The sequence below is a fragment of the Acomys minous genome (genome assembly GCF_964271855.1).
Source record: "Acomys minous genome assembly, chromosome: 12".
Taxonomy (NCBI): Eukaryota; Metazoa; Chordata; class Mammalia; order Rodentia; family Muridae; genus Acomys; species Acomys minous.
In genome coordinates this window covers 593,883-610,276 of record NC_140493.1, presented here as the reverse complement: position 1 = coordinate 610,276, position 16,394 = coordinate 593,883, and the positions used below count along the sequence as shown (strand labels likewise).

At 51.8% G+C, this 16,394-nt stretch overlaps 2 protein-coding genes across 5 annotated transcripts in view; both read left to right on the top strand.

Annotated features, from left to right (window-relative positions):
• The first annotated feature begins 5,363 nt into the window (after positions 1-5,363).
• HOXC10 (homeobox C10) lies at positions 5,364-10,585 on the top strand. Its single transcript, XM_084803172.1, has 2 exons — positions 5,364-6,246; positions 9,458-10,585. Exons 1-2 carry the CDS (start codon positions 5,496-5,498, stop codon positions 9,733-9,735), a joined length of 1,029 nt encoding a protein of 342 aa, XP_084659298.1. The 5' UTR covers positions 5,364-5,495; the 3' UTR covers positions 9,736-10,585.
• A 3,477-nt stretch (positions 10,586-14,062) lies between these two features.
• Positions 14,063-16,394, top strand: part of HOXC4 (homeobox C4) — a 61,628-nt gene continuing 59,296 nt past the window's right edge. For all 4 annotated transcript variants that reach the window (XM_084748615.1, XM_084748613.1, XM_084748616.1 and 1 more), the window contains exon 1: positions 14,063-15,258. The gene's annotated coding sequence lies outside the window, so the exon portion shown is untranslated. The remainder of the gene's footprint in view (positions 15,259-16,394) is intronic.

The following is a 16,394-nucleotide window of genomic DNA, read 5'->3' as shown; positions in this document are numbered from 1 at the left end:
ATCCAAAAGCCAGGAAGTTCTTGCCTAGAGGTTGCAGTTGCTGCAGAAGCAAAGGAGGCATCAGCCAGCAGAGCTTACAGTGCTCCTGGTTCCTTTACAAAGAACAAAAGTGCTTATGTAGGGAACATGGCCTTGAAAAGTCAACTTACATATGAGCCTTTGAATCTGCCCTCTACCTGTAATTGATAGATCTTCAGTCTCTCACGTCCCCTAACTCCGGTGCTGATATCATAAATTAGTTAAACTTTAGTCTATTTAGGGTTCAGTTCCAGATTCAGAACAAAGATACGTTTTCTCTAATTGTGGGTCTGGTGGACCAAGTTCCTTTCGCGTGATAGAAATAAAGACATAGGATCCCGGAGCCTGGCGATCTCTTCCTTCTGATGGCGACTCTGAGGCCTGGCCGCCTCTGCTGGCTGCCTGTCGCACACTTTGCCTCCCGAGCAGCTGAGCTGAAGCTGAAGGCAGAAGGTCAACTCCAAGCCCAAGCAAGCGGAATAAGGAGGAACGGATCCAGCCTGTCATTTTCTTCCTCATATAACCCAAAACAACAGAGGAAAAATAAGTAAGCCTTCAGGGAGGGGGATTAAAAATCGTCAAAGGGAAGCAAGAAATCGAAGAAAGCAAAGAGTAAAGTTTATAATAAAAGAAGAAAAGGAGGAAACAAGACAACAATTTAAATTATTGGGAAAGAAAGGAAAATTACAGAGAAAAAAAGAAGGAAAAGAAAAATAGAGAAAGACATGAGAAAGCAGGGATATGAAAAAGAAAGGAGAGAAAGGAAGGGAGAAAAAAGAAGAGGGGAAGAAAAACAACAAAAAACAAAACAGATCTTTAAAAAGAAATTTAGCTAGTGAGGGAGGGTCCTGTTTTTTACCTTCAGGAGTAAAGGCAGCCCAACTACAGTGGACAGTGGACTGGAAATCTGACCTACTGGGACAACTCAGAAACAAACCACTGAAGTGGGGACCCGGCCCCCCCTCCCAAGACATCCTCTTTTTGGGCTCCTCCTCCCAACGCTTCTTTTTGAGGTGTGTGAGGTCTGGTTTCGATTCCATAGGCAAAGTTAAGTAACCGGTCGGTTTCCGAAGGGCCCCGGAAGCAGTCAGACTGACGCGGGGATAGCGAACTTTGGAATTCAAGGACTGCAGGAAGCGCTTTGGGTAGAAGTGAATATTTGAGGCTGTGAACATGCAATTAAGTGCAAGCCAGACATGTGGGTAGACGCTATACTCCACAGCCTCTGGGTGCAAGTGTGTACAGTGTCTAGATGTGAGACCAAGAGTGCTGGCGGCGCTGCCTGTCGGGTGCCTGCAGAATCCGAAGTAAAGCAGGAGCCCCTTTCCGTCCTCAGCCTCTCACCTTTTTACCTGTTTGAACCTTTCTCCCCCGGACCTCCGAGCATTCCACATTTTGCTTGGAGTTTCTCGGCTCTCGAACCAAGTGGGGGCAGAGCTTGGTGCTCTGGGGAAAAAGAGAGAGAGAGAGAGAGAGAGAGAGAGAGAGAGAGAGAGAGAGAGAGAGAGAGAGAGAGAGAATTTTTCCTTCAAGGTTTGAGAAAAAAACTAATCTCGGCCTCCAAAACAAGAAGAAAATCCCAACAGTCAACGGTGCAATTCTGTTCCATTTTTGCTTGAAGAGATTTCAGTAATACACATTAAAAAAACTATATTTAAATATTTTTTTAATTCCACAAGGAGAGACGCTCTTTCTCTTTCTCTTCATCTTCAGACTTTCCCGGATCATCCTTAACGTCTCAGGGAAACTCCGACAATTTTCAGTGGAGAAAACAGGGTGTTTCTGGGGGCGATTTGAGGGCTTCAGCTGAATAAAAAACAAGCAGCTTTTTCCCCCCTGCCCATTCACAGCGACGTTTAAGGCATTTGCACCTGAAGAACTGCCAGGCCCTTCTGGAGCCAGCCTGGAACCCCTGAATCCTCTTCTGTTCCCTTGCTCACCAACCCAAAGACAGCAGGAGGCCCAGGCGTCCCAGTCCAGCTCAGCCGAAGCTGCCCTTCAGTGTCTGGATACTGGGCGGCGGGAAGAGAGAGAGAGCCTGGGCCTTTCTCTTAGGGCGGGTGGGATTCTTGAGACGTGGGCACAGCCTGAGCCCCACTTTGGCCTGAAGGCTCCCCCCCCCCCCCGAATGTTCATTTCCTCATGTTGAGGTAAGAAGAAGGGGAGACCCAGAGTGAGGTTTAAGTGCAGCGCTGTTCTCACTGGGGGAAGTTGAGGAGATATCTTAAACAAAACAAAACAAAACAAAACAAAACAAAAACCAAACGTATGGGGGGGGGGTGACTTTAGCAATACAGACTTCCCCTGGGCCCCAATCAAGTTGCCAAGGGTGCCCTTCGGGTAAGGCCAGTGGGCGCCTGGCAGCGGCGGCAGACTGGGTGGCTGAGGCGGCACACATGCCTTTGAACGCCAGGCCTGGACAATAGGGTGGAAGCTGCCTTTGCTCGTGGCCTCGGGAAAGGCGAGCCCATGGGGGCAGGGCTTGAGACCCCGGCTAAACAGGACTTTCTCGACCCACACAGAAGCTCCCTCTCAGGGCCTTCTCAGTCTCTTCTTTCCCCTTCCCTCCAATAATGCAGATCCCAAAGTCTAGGGAAAGCTAAACAAGTTATTCATGTCTGCTTCGTCCGAGCAAGCCAGAGAGCTTCTTGCTTAACAGCTCTGGGTTTTCGTTTATCTTGAGTAATTAGAGGCAAACATTTGTCCCAACGGGGGTCCCACTTAGGCTGATGAATTTGATTTCTTGTTTCATTAATGGGCCGTGTTTATCATACTTCTAATTATTTCAACTTTAAGCACTATTCGTTCTTGTGAGGAGGTTTGAGCTGAAGCATGAGGCTTTTTCTCCTAAGGGCATTATTTCCACCAATAATGGCAGGAATCCTGAAGCAACTCCAGTCCCTTCCATGGCTGAGGCTGGGGCTTTGCGATGGGGGTCTGGCTTGTAGGAGAGACAGGCCCAGAGCCGGAGTGACTATGCTTCTGTCTTGATAGCTAGCCCGTTTCTATCCAGGAGTATATTGTTTAAGGACTGCTCTAGAATTTGTCATTTTCATCCTTTTTCTAACTCTCACCATCTTCTGTGGGGGGGCAGGCTGTGTTTCAATCCTACAGTACCCTGCAAATCTCTTCCGGCCAGCACAGCATCGGGGCGTCGTAGATGGAGACACTGTCCCTCCTCTGGTTTCTATGGCTTCTATCACAGAGATAAAAGCTGGCAAGAGATGAGGTGATCCAGAGATACCTGGCTGTTGGAGAAAGGGCCCTATGAGACTCAAAACAGAGGACAGGGGCAAGATTTTGGGAGGACAGACTCCAGGGACAGGCACACCATGGAGGAAAATAAAAAGAGATGTGAAAAGGGGGGGGGGATAGCCCCCAAAGCCATATAATTCTCAATTGCTTTGGTCTTTAATTTCATCGTCTCATAAATGAGGAAATATCAGTTCCCATACTAAATTTTTATCCCCAGCTGATAAATATGACGGGAAATTTTCTTTGGGTCCTCGTAAAAGGGAACAGTTTCGATCAAGCTCGTGGGGAAAGACTTATGCAGATAATACAAACAGAGTGGTCATAAAGTCTCGTCTGTTTCCCGCGGGATGGGCAGTGGGACAAATGGCTCCTTAGATTGACTGCTGCTGGGGACTGTCCCAAGTCTGGTCTGGGGCCTAAGCAGCCTCACCTTGCCCTGGATAACCCCCAGGCTGAAGCCAGGGCGACCTCTGCAAATGAAATCTCCCCTGCCGGCCTGCAAACAAGTCACACTCCACGGATCTTTCGATTTTCTCCCCGCCCCCTTGGAATTAAGGAACCCCTCCGTCTTCTTCTCAACCCCTGGCTGAAGGAATTTGGGGCAGTTCTTTCCTTAGTCCTTTTTGATCCTAGCTGTCTAGGGCCTCCAAGAACCGGTCCAGCTTCTCCATTCATCCACGCCAGGGCGCTCGGCCCTGGAGTCCTTTCCCAGCCAGGCTCTGGTCCTTCGGAAAATGGAAAGCCCACAGCCTCTGCCCAGGGAAAAATGCGGGGCTACCGGAAAGACAAGTTATTCTCTGGATTCCGTTTCCTGAGGAAGGGGGTGGAGAGTTTAGGTCGCTTAGGAGGAAAGGTGATGGAGAAATCGAACGAACTACTTCAAGCACACACCTCCCCACCCCGTACTCCTCCCTTTAGTAACCGCACAAAAATATACCGCCCCCTCTTCTTTAAAAAAAAAAAAAACAACTCCCAACCCAATCGCTTAAAATAAAAATCCTTCTCGGGTGGTGCCTGAGTCTTGTGCGCCTTTCCAGTGTGGGTACACCACTCCTCCAACCCAACCAAGGCCTGCAGGTTAGGGCTTTCTCTCTAGGAATATTCCTTGTTTTAGCAGGGGCAAGGTCAAGCGGAAAACGAGGACCCGCGGGCACATGGAGCAAAGCAGCCTACCTAGCCCGCTCCAAGGGCAAAGCCCATAAACTGCAGCTGCTCATCCCAGTAGGGCCCAGACTGCAATTCCAGGGTTGGGAAGAGGGTGCCTCTAATCGCCAGCTTCCTCCTCCGACTGATCCCTAGGTCCACTGAGATCCGCCTTTGCCCAGAATCTCTGGCCGTGACCCGTTTCCGGGCCCACTCCAGACATTGGAGACTCCCAATTAGTCCCCACATGGAACTTCGAACTCAACCAACCTCCAAGACCAGCGGTTAGGAGCTCCCAGGACCAGGGACCAAGCCGGAGGAAGCAGGAGGCAAGAGAACAGAAACTTTAGCCTGTTTTTGATTCTTTAACTTTCTCTTCACCCTAAGCCCACTGGAGATCCCTCCCATCTCTCCCAAAGCATTACCCGGCTCCCAACCAAGAGAGGAAACGGGGGGGGGGGGGGGCGGGGGACGTGGGGGATGAGGAAAGTGGAAGGTGAAGAGAGGGGAAAGAGTACCTGAGTCTTGTCTTGACCTTTTAATTTGAATTTGACTGTTTTGAGCCCAGGTTGCCTTACTCTGTCTCTCTCTCTCGCACTTCCCCCTTCTCCACCCACCTCTCCCCAGGAGCTACAGGCTGATTCTCTAGTAAACAAGTCTCACTCTTCCCAGAACAGCCCTATGTCCCTCCACCCACCCCACCACCACCCCACCACCACCCCACCGCCCCTACAGCCCGGGGGGCGCTTTCTTTGTTCGCCAGGAAGGGCTCCGGTGCCCCTACCCCGAGGCAGCTGCTAGGTGGCGCTGTTACTCCACGCTGCGCGCTCCGCCTGCCGACAACTTGACCCCGCTGACGTCACGACCGTCTGAATCATCAAGGCCATTTTCAAATCCCATTGGTCTAGCCGTCACATGGTGAGGACCGAATGCGCGGATAATTATGGAGCTGATATTTCCCCCCCCTCCCCTTCTTTTTCCTCCCGCCCCTCCAACCGCCCCCCCCCTTCCCGGATGGGGGAAAAAGATGTCAGCTCCTCCGCTGTAGTATTGCTCCTTAAAAACCCCTCTCTCTGAAAATGACATGCCCTCGCAATGTAACTCCGAACTCGTACGCGGAGCCCTTGGCTGCGCCGGGAGGAGGAGAGCGCTATAACCGTAACGCAGGAATGTATATGCAACCTGGGAGTGACTTCAACTGCGGGGTGATGAGGGGCTGCGGGCTCGCACCCTCGCTCTCCAAGAGGGACGAGGGAGGCAGCCCCAGCCTGGCCCTCAACACCTACCCGTCCTACCTCTCTCAGCTGGACTCCTGGGGCGACCCCAAAGCAGCCTACCGCCTGGAACAACCTGTTGGCAGGCCTCTGTCCTCCTGCTCCTACCCACCTAGTGTCAAGGAGGAGAATGTCTGCTGCATGTACAGCACAGAGAAGCGGGCGAAAAGTGGCCCCGAGGCAGCTCTCTACTCCCACCCCCTGCCGGAGTCCTGCCTTGGGGAGCACGAGGTACCTGTACCCAGCTACTACCGCGCCAGCCCGAGCTACTCGGCGCTGGACAAAACGCCCCACTGTGCCGGGGCCAACGAGTTCGAAGCCCCCTTTGAGCCGCGGGCCAGTCTCAACCCTCGCGCCGAACATCTGGAATCGCCTCAGCTTGGGGGCAAAGTGAGTTTTCCTGAGACCCCCAAGTCCGACAGCCAGACCCCTAGTCCGAACGAGATCAAGACGGAGCAAAGCCTGGCGGGCCCAAAAGGCAGCCCCTCGGAGAGTGAAAAGGAACGACCCAAGACTGCAGACTCCAGCCCAGACACCTCGGATAACGAAGCTAAAGGTAAGGCCGCCTGGGCCGCGGGCCGGCTGGGACGCTGGGGGCACTGGTCTTCGCGGTCAGGACTGGGGGCAGGAAGATAAGGGGAGGGTTGAGTAGAGGCCTAAGGAACTCAAAGACTCTGAATTGACCCCTGGCTTGAGGCTCCTGTTTGCTGAAGGCTGGTGGCCTGTCATTTAGCAGAGGAAGGTACACGGCGGCGACGTTGAGGTGCCAGGATAGCCCGGCCCTTGGGTGCATTAGCGGAGGAGGGGCGCACTACAGGCAGCCTGCGGGCACCCTGTGCTGCACCGGCGGTGGCCATTCCTGAGCGCAAGATGGCTTTGGTTGCTTTTTCAGTGAGGATGTCCTGGGGGCTCACGAACCCAGCTCAAGTCAAAGCTATCAAAAAGCTTAAAATGGCGATCCTTAGGCCAGCGACCAGAGAAGGCTTAGTAATTTCCCTTCCGTGCATTTTCCTAATTGTAGAAATGTTTCCTACAAAATACAATTTGTTGTTCATGGGTCCGATTTGTGCATGCAGTTTGTGACCCTGCGATTTCTGTCTCAGCAGGGGCCTTGGGCAGCAAGGCTGAGGCCGGAAGAGGTGGAGGTGAAGGGCTGCCCGCCACATCCCTCCCTCCTCCAGATGCTTGGCTTGATGGTGGCTTTGGATCAGGGTGTTGGAAATGTTTCTTCTTCTTCTTCTTCTTCTTCTTCTTCTTCTTCTTCTTCTTCTTCTTCTTCTTCTTCTTCTCTCTCTCTCTCTCTCTCTCTCTCTCTCTCCTCCCTCCCTCTCTTTCTCTCATTAAAAATTTTTTTTTGTATTTTTTCTGGTTAACTTGTGCCCCCCATTGGTTTTTAAAAGCAGCTCATAAATGACTGGTTGGAAATTTTCTGTGTGCGTGGCAAGCGGTTTATTCCTGAAAAGGAGTGAGGCATTGGATTGCTTTGTGATTTTTGGTTCAAGAAAGAGAATGCTCAGGCGGAGTTCAAGCCCAGTGCTGGAGATTCATTTCTTCTGTAACTGAGGAGTTTTCAGGACCTTTTGCTGTTATCCGGAGAAAGAACTCAGAGTTCGAAATAGGAGCAGGGTTGGAATGCTAAGGAGGGCGGCTGCTCTTCCTGAAAAGTTGGAGCAAAAGGCATCAGAAAAGCCCCAACGGGGAGGAATAACCCTGCTGCCCCCTAGACACCAGCTACTGGCGGTGGTGTCTGAGGCAATCGGTGGTGTGGAAGTAGAGGAAGTACTGAGAGTGAGTCAGGCTGGAGGTGGCCTGGACCTTGTGTGTGGTGCTTTGTATATGGGTGCAACTGCACACTCATGTCTGGCGGCGATCTCTCTCTCTCTCTCTCTCTCTCTCTCTCTCTCTCTCTCTCTCTCTCTCTCTCTCTCATACACACACACACACACACACACACACACACACACCTTGTGGTACACACACACACACACACACACACACACACTCATGGACTCTCTTGGTGCTTAGAGGCAGAGCCTTACTCTCTTGGGTCTGCTCTGCAAAACAGCCTTGGTAAATCATTCCTTAGAGATTTTGACCAGAAGATGCCCTTGGCTGTGCTTGTGAAGATGAGAGAGCGAGGCACCCATATCACACATGTCATGGCACATGTGTAACACAAAGTTTTAATTTTATTCCCTCCCCATAACCTCTAAGCTGGGGTGGTGGGCTAGGGTAGAAAAACCTTCATCCTAGCCATACCAAAAAGCAAAGTCAAGGTTAACGAGTCCACCTACTAAACCCAAACTACACTCACTTTGATAGACTCCCCTTTCTCTCCTTGCTGTCCCCCCAAGGATCTAAGCCCTTTCATCCCAAAACACCTAGTTTGCACTTTGTGTCTCTCCTTTCCCTCTGCCCCTTTTTGGTGTTTCCACCAGGCCAGAGGCAAAGAGCTTTTGGCTAAGGTCCATTTGTAATTCCTTTCCTCCTCTTAAAACCCAACAACCCCAATAAAAAATAAACAGGGTCGAGTTAGGGGTGGAGAGCCTGTAAACAGTTTGGCAAGAAGCTGCAGGTGCAGAGATTGGAGAAGAATGAGAGACATTGACATTTCCTAGACTATAGCCTCAAGTTTGCACCCCCTCACTGCTGTTTCCCGGTTGCCCTAGGGATCTTTCCATACCACAATCCAGACAAAATCCAGGACACAGAAGGGCTAACTAGGCATAGGAAAGAGAGAAAGCTGGGTGCACACAGAGCTGTCAGCAAAGTTATTTGCTTGGTATCTGCTCCCTAGCCTTTGGACTCCAAATTACCCCCCTTTAAAGGGTGGCCATGTTCTCTTCTGTTACTTGAAGAGCAAGGCTGGTCCATTTCAGTAAGAATACTAGAGAGAGAAGCTAACAATAAGACAATAGAAACACACATTATGGTGTCTTCTCATATATGTAGATATTTACCCATATCCCGCCTCTGTATACGTACATATAGGTGTATTTGAAAGCATACACATCTACCTACACGTGCACTCTCAGGGAGATGGCAGTACCTTAGGGTGACTCCCTTTCTTGAGCTTAAGTCCTCTGGGCAGGGGAGGTTGTCTGACCACCCCTTAGCGTGCCTGCCTCAGAGCTGTTGCTCCTGACCCCTGCTGCTCAGACAGGTCTCCCTGCCTCAATTATACCTGAAGCAGATGGGCAGGAGAAGAAAAAGCAAAGGAAGGCTCTAACAAGACAGTGATCCTGTGGCGATTCAGGTGGGAGGGATAGTGTGTGTGTTGGGGGGGGTTCTAGTGCAGGGACCCCTGAGATGTTTTTTGACTGTCAGGCACAGGGGCAGAATCCCGCCACAGAGTTGAAAAGGGTTAAGTCTCTCTGGGAAATGACTCTGAGCTGTGGGGCAGACTTTGCCCTGAACATGCTTTTTCTGGCTGACTCGATTCCCCCCCCCCCCCCAGAGCAGAACAGAGTTGAGGGAAAGCTTAGAGAGGTTCAAGGCAACCGCCAGGATCAGGGAAGGCATTAAGAGTCTGTTAGGACAAAGGTGGGCTTGACTGATTTAAATGTAGTAAAAAAAAAACTTTGATCATAAAAGCCTCCTTGGTTTCTTCCCTGTAAGTGTAGACTCCCTAAGAAATTCCAAATGCCCAGGAGAACCGGCTCCCAGGCCTGTGAGGCTACAGTAGTTCCCAAAGTAAGCTTCCAAAAGCTGCACCAAGGTCTTGCTTCTTCCAGGGATACTTATGTAAACAATGTTATTTTTAACAGAGGAGATAAAGGCAGAAAACACCACAGGAAATTGGCTGACAGCAAAGAGCGGAAGGAAGAAGAGGTGCCCCTATACTAAACACCAGACGCTGGAATTGGAGAAAGAATTCCTGTTCAATATGTATTTGACGCGAGAGCGCCGCCTGGAGATTAGCAAGACCATTAACCTTACAGACAGACAAGTCAAAATCTGGTTTCAAAATCGCAGAATGAAACTCAAGAAAATGAACCGAGAGAATCGGATCCGGGAACTGACCTCCAATTTTAATTTCACCTGAGCCAGCGTCATCTCCTCCCCCCTCCCCCTCCCCGTCTCTCTTTTCCCCGCCCCCTCCTCCCTTTGTGCCTGGTGATATTTTTCCCCCCTCTCCCTGAGTATAAATGCAACGCGCGCCTGGGAAAAAAAAAGGCAAAGACCTCAGACTCTCCTTCCAAGGGACCTATGGCTTGTGCTGCTGCGAGGATGCTCCCACCTAAAGCATGAAAAATTGGGGTGCTGGGTTTCGGGGTGTTGTGTGTGCCCTCATAGATGGGGCGGTAGTGTGGCCGGTGTGTGTGTAAACCCCTCATTCACCCACCCACGCACTCACATGCAGCATTCTGTTCTCTGTGCAAAGTTGAGATCAAATCCACCTGATTGTAGGGGAAAAGAAAGGAGGAAAAGAGAAATCAAACAGAGAGGGGTCTGTAACCTTGGAGAGCACAGTTAGAATTGCTCCCTCCTTGCTGCATCCCCCCCCCTTAGAATAATAGACAGTCTTGAAAGTTCGGCTAGTATTTGTGTGTTTGTCATAGCACCCAGCATCTAGACCCAACCTCCCCTATGTCTTTCCCTCCCAGTGCCTCTGAGATTCTGCTTGAAGTATTTGTCCTGCTCTCTGCTTTTCTCCCACTTCCCCCAGCATCTCTCATCCACTAACATCTCAGAAATTCCATCTAGAACAACAACAACAAAAATAAAAATAGAACATAGCAAAGTAAAAATAAAATCCACCCCCACCCCCATTGTCCTGCCCCTGTCTGGGAGTTGTGTTATTTAAAGATATTCTGTATGTTGTATCTTTTGCATGTAGCTTCCTTAATGGAGAAAAAAAATCCTAATAAATTTCCGGATTCTTAATCCTCAAATGGGTGGCTTTTTTTTTTTTTTGGTTTTAGTGGTTTTTTTTTTTTAGCGACACCCCCTCCCCCAAAACACTGAGTGTGTGGATATGTGTGTGTTTTGTGTTTGACTCATCTCCTACAGCCTTTCCAGAATGTCTCTTGGCGGGTTTAATGTAAGTGAGAGACCATAACGTTGATTTAAATATTATCCAGGTGACCACAATAAGTCAAGGTCATAAAACAGTAATGTCAGGACGGTCTTGGTGCGCGCGAGAGGTGGATTTTATGATCTGCAAATATAATGTGGTACTGCAGTAAAAGATGCATTTAAAGGTGACTGGAGGAGGGAAAAGAGGCAGAGAGCAAACTGCAATCTTGAAGAGCAGACGGATCTGATTGCCTTTGGTACTGGGGCTGGGTGCACCCCACCACTGCTGGGAGTACCTCAGGAGCCCCCACCCATCTAAACAGAGGAATAAACTTAACCGCCTGAGGGGCACCAGGAGCTCAGCCCTCCCCCTCGACAGCAGCTAACAGAAGCGCCAGCGGCAGCAAGAGGAGGAGGCGGCGACAAGGTAAGAGAATTGGTTTCTCGTTCTTCTCTTGGTGGTGGACTGAGGACTAGCAGCGTCCCCAGGTGCCTGGCGAGCGGCGTGTTGTGCACAGAGGAAGGTGTTTTGGGCATCTGTGTTTGCGGAGAGCCCCGGATTTGCCTTGTGGCCGCCGGCAGTGGAGAGCAGAGGCTATGAGCTCCGTCTCCTCCCCTCCCTGGCCCACTGCCGTGGGGTTCGGTGGTTAAAGGGGTAAATTGGTGGTTTTGGCTTCTTTATCTTTGAAGGCACTTAGGAGCATCTGGAGATCCACCCATCAGTTTAAGTGTCTCTGTCTGGTTGTTTTTTTGGGAAGGTGGAAGGATTGAGCTTGAAGCTTAGGTTTTCTTGTGTTTTGCTGGTTGTGGGCGTGAGCCTTATCCATGTTCCTAGCGTTCTGAGCTGCAGGGATTTTTCCAGGCAAGTGGCCTGACTGAAAGTGGCTCCTGAGCACCGTCGCTGTAGTCCAGACACCCGTGTTTGCTGAGAGACTCTGGGAGGAGAGTACAGGAGAGCCAGATGGACAAGACAGGAGACCCAGCTCAAGAGTGGAAGAACCAACCAGTGCCCCCAACACCCCCAGGGCCAGATGCAGGGGGTTAGCTCTACTGCCGCACTGAGGGTGGGGTAGGGACTTGGCATTTGGAGGCTAGAGGTCTCAGTTCACCAGATTTTCCCAATGCAATTGCTTATGCCAGAAAGCAATGGAGGGGACCAGACCTTCAACCCTTGCAGCCACCCAGAGTCCTCTGCTAGTCCAGTCTGCAGGGAGGCTGTCAGGGTGGAAAGGGCATGGGGCCGAGCCTCTTCCTTCCCCAAGCCCCTTCCCTTCTCCTTTGGATAGATGCAAAGCCGAAACTCCGGCCCTGCTCGCTCAGCTGATCTGTGGCTTAGGTAGTTTCATGTTGTTGGGATTGAGTTTTGAACTCGGCAACAAGAAACTGCCTGAGTTACATCAGTCGGTTTTCGTCGAGGGCCCCAATCCACCTTCCCTAACTAACCTTTCCTTCCCCTGTGGGACTCTGCCCCCACCACCCCCACCCCAGACAGGGCAAAGAGGATGCAGACTGAGGAGGTGAGGAGGTCAGGCTGTGAGTAGGGCCATGGGACAAATTCTGGACAGCCCAGCTTTACAACCATCTCCCCCTCAGCCTGTTCCAATCTCTGCAACTGAGGAAGAGGGTCCCCCCCACCCCACCGCCATAGCTATTGTCTCCTGAGCCCAGCTGATAGAGACAGACAAAGAAGGTCCAGCCAATTCCAAGGAAATGCAGGAGTTTGAGTTTGGCTTGGTAGGCCAGCTCAGTTGGGCATCAGGGTGGGGCAGAGTCAGTCTTTAAAGGAGAGAAAAGGCTCCTAGAAAGACAGGGAGTCTGTGAAGTGCTTCCCCCCTGCCACCTTTGGAGAGAGAGTAGTGCCCCTTTGGAAAGTGGAGATGTTGATATTCCAGGAGTTAGGGAACTATGGGAACGGTGGCCTCTTCTGCCCTCCATCCCTCCATCTCTGGAGAAAGGACGCATGTGGGAAGTAGCTGGATGGAGAAACACCCAAGTCCAAGTGGAAACCTTCCCAAATCCACCCTGTTGAGGGCAAACGCTCAGCTCTGGGCTGTCTGGCTGTCTGGTACCGGTAGGCCTTGGTCTGTGTGTTTGCTAGTCTCGGTGGCTGCTAGGCATTTGCCTGTCCTTGTGTTCTGTGGAAATGTCTGGGTAAACAGACGCTACCAGCGCCCACTGTCACCATGTTGTTAAGAAGGCTGTTGGCTGATGTTGGGGGCAGAGGGGGGTCTGAGTAATAAGAAACTTTACAGACCTTCTTAACTCTGTTGCCTTCGGCTTTCTCAGTTCTGTCTGGAGTTGGTTTCTACAAACAAGGATCTCAAAAAAGATTTCTTGGTTTTCAGAGGAAAAAATGAGGGGGCACGGCGTGGGGGGATCTGGGGAAAAGTGAGACCGTTGGCTCTGTTCTCAGAGACAGAAAGGACCAAAGGAGGTCTTGGGGGCTCTTTTCATAATTATGATTCTGAAAGCAGGGAGTACAGTCATGTCTCTAACAGACTTTCGTGCAGAATTCTGTATTCTCAACATGGTGTCCTGGAAGGAAAAGGATGTGACTTTAAATGCATTACGTGCTTGTAGGTCTCTTTTTCTATCTGTCTCTTCTAGGCTTTCTGATATCTTAATATCTCTGAAATCTCTCTCTCTCTCTCTCTCTCTCTCTCTCTCATTCTCTCTCTCTCTCTCTCTCTCTCTCTCTCTCTCTCTCTCTCTCTCTCTCTGTGTGTGTAATTAATTTGACTTCTATGGACATTGGAGGACAAAATGGAATGAGACTGCCCTTTCTTTTGATCTCGCTGTTCTCCATCCCTTTGTGAGAGGAAAATTATTCAAAATTATCTCTATGGCTCCCAGGGAAATCTGGAGGTTTATAGAAATATGGGGTGGTGGAAGATGTGTAAGGGGATTCCCTGGTTTGGGAGCCCATACAGTCTCTAACTTCCAAACCCCGAAGGCACAGCCAGTTTGGATAAAGAGAGCCTCAGGCTGGAACAAGGTGTTCAAAAGCACTTGGCTTAAAGAAGTCGCCCCATGGGCCAAAATTTTTCAGTATAAGACTTCTGTGCCTGGAGTCCCTTTGCCCCTATTTCCATTTCAAAGATGGTGTGCTTAAAGGAAGGTGGCCACAGAGTCAGGGGTCAGGGCAATCTCCTTCCTGGATCTGGAGAAACGGACCGAGGTCTCATAGGGCCAAGGTGAGGGCCAGTCTGATGGTCAGCGTCCACCCCGGGGGCCCTGGGACTCTGGCTCATGGCTAAGGCGATTGTAATTATTTATTCGCTTCGCTGGAAGGGAGTCTTCAGAAGGAACAGCGTGAAGAGGAGGGAAAAAATTATCTCTCTCGTCTGAGGATATTAAGATGGATTTTTATTTCTTAAAGGACCCTCCCCGCCGAGAGCACATAAGCGTAAACTTAATATATGCTCCACAGCCCAACTCTAGAAATCGCAATAAAAGTTAAAACCTCCCCTACTGGTTTTTTTTAATTATGATATGGGAAAGGGAAGCAGGATTTATAGAGCTGAACTCTCGGCGTGTGTTTGAGACTTGCGGGAGAAGGAGAAAAAGGCAAGAGCTCGCCAAGGAGAGCCTTGGTTTCTGAGATGTCTCGCAGCCTGTAGGGGCTCAAGCTCAGCCCAGCTAATCCTCTGTGGCCTCCCTAGGACCTCGGGCAATCGGCCTTGCCTCGGCTCACTCGCTGGGAGATACAGCCCTTCCTGGGAACAGGTGACGTTAAGGCGGCAAGCGGGGACAGGGAGAGTATAAACGGGAAGGCTAGCGCACAGAGCTTTGTGTGAGTCCCTTGCTGGGGTCCAGGTTTGCCCAAGTATAGCCCAGTGGATGGCTGGATTCGGAGGGGTGTCTGGCAGGGCGCGAGAGCGGGGACAAGGTGGACTGTATGTGGACATCGGTCAGTGAGCGAGCAGAGCGGACTTCTGGGCTGTGGTCAGCGGCGAGCCAGGCAACCGGATGTTGAGTCTGTAGGAAGGACCTTGAGGTCTGTTGGGTGTTTGGGCTGCTGTGCAGGAGCAGCCTGGGAGTGTGGAGGGTGCATGCAGTGTGCTGGGCGCGGAGGTCAGCGTGGGCGAGGCAGTAGGCCCCCCACACACCTCTGTGGCTGCTGGGCTGTGTCCTGGAGGACTAAACCTCCAGGAGGAGGTCGGACCAATGATCAAGCATGAAAATAAATGCAGTTATGGGTCTTTTTTTTCCCCCTCTCTCTCTCTCCCTCTCTCTGTATAAGAGGTCCTTTCTTTTTTCTTTCGGAGATACCTGGATTTGGTCCAGAGCAGGTTGCCCGCGGGAGGGCCCCGCGAGCGGCGGCGTGCGAGGGAGGGAGGGAGGGCAAAGGAGGGAGGGAGGGAAGGAGGGCGGGTGGCAGCGGCTGCGGTGGCCAGGGCTTCCCTCCCTGAGCGGGAGGCGGCTGCCCTGGGTCTGTGGCGGTGGGAAGCCGAGAAGCAGGTAACGGAGGCTTCCTGAGGCGGGATTGGACCAAGCCCAAAGTACCGAGTCTTCCGGGCCTCTGCCTGAGGCCCTGGCGGGAGAGAAGGTAGGGAGATCGACGCCCGCCAGGCCTGGCAAGGAGGCCTCGGGATGTTCAACCTGTGTCCTGTGTATGATTTCAGCCTCACACTCATGTTGTGAGTCTGTCTGCCTTGGGAGGCGCCGCTTGCCTGTCTGTCTGAGACTTCCCAAACCCGGGCATTCCTTCCAAAGGCTCAGAAAAATTCGTCGTCGGAGTGTGTACTTTAATTCATTGGATTCTCTGTAACTCGGCGGGGCTGGCTACCGCACCCCAGTTTGGAAGGGAGCTTTCTTCCTGTTTTCTGGATGCAGAGTCTTCTGGCTCCTTCGGCCACCGGCTGGGTTTTCCGGTTCTAGGCTCGCGAGTCGCCCTGATGTTTGAAGCTAGACAGCTCCTAGTCGGTTAGGGAGGGCGGGAAGACCCGCGGCTCCTGCTCCTTAATTGTACTTCGAGCCGGTATTGTCTCTCCTTTCGCCATCTCCGCTTCCTCAGTCTGGGCTCCAAAGTCACTGCAAATTTCCTTGCGATACATATATCACACAAAAGATCAGGTAACAACGTGCTCAGAGCCATTGAGAGTCAGGGCACTGAGCAACCCTGGCTCTGGGACGTCTCCCTCCTCCAGCTACTCCCCAGGCTGGAAAACCAGACTGTGTTTGGGGAGCCGGAAATAACCCCGTTTGCTGCGGAGCGGCAGGGCGGGGGCGCCGGCGCGAAGACAGGGCCCAGCAGGCCATGGCGTTGAGAGGGCCACGTTCACAGGCCCTGGGGGCTTCACGCTTGCTGAGCTTGGGGGCCTGTCTCCTGGTGTGGTGGCAGGGATCCCAGATACCCACCTTGGGTGGGGGCAGCACGCGGGTCTCCTCGCGGCAGGCAGGAGAGCTCAGTTTCTGCTTCCAGCTCAAGCCTTAGCTAGGAGGAGTTGTGTGTGTGAGTGTGTTTTTCCCAACAAAGAGGGATCAGGAGAGATGGGGGGGGGGGGAGAAGGGAACCAGGGAGGGGCGGGGAAGGGGCGAGGGCAGCGGAGGGGCTAAACGAACCCATTTCAGGGGGAGAAGAAAATGAAAGCAAACGGAGCTGGGCCTCCTCGGTTCAGGGCGTGTGCTAGGGAGCAGAGAGCCGGCTCCCTGCCTGCGGCGGCCCCGGCTGGCCCGCTGGGG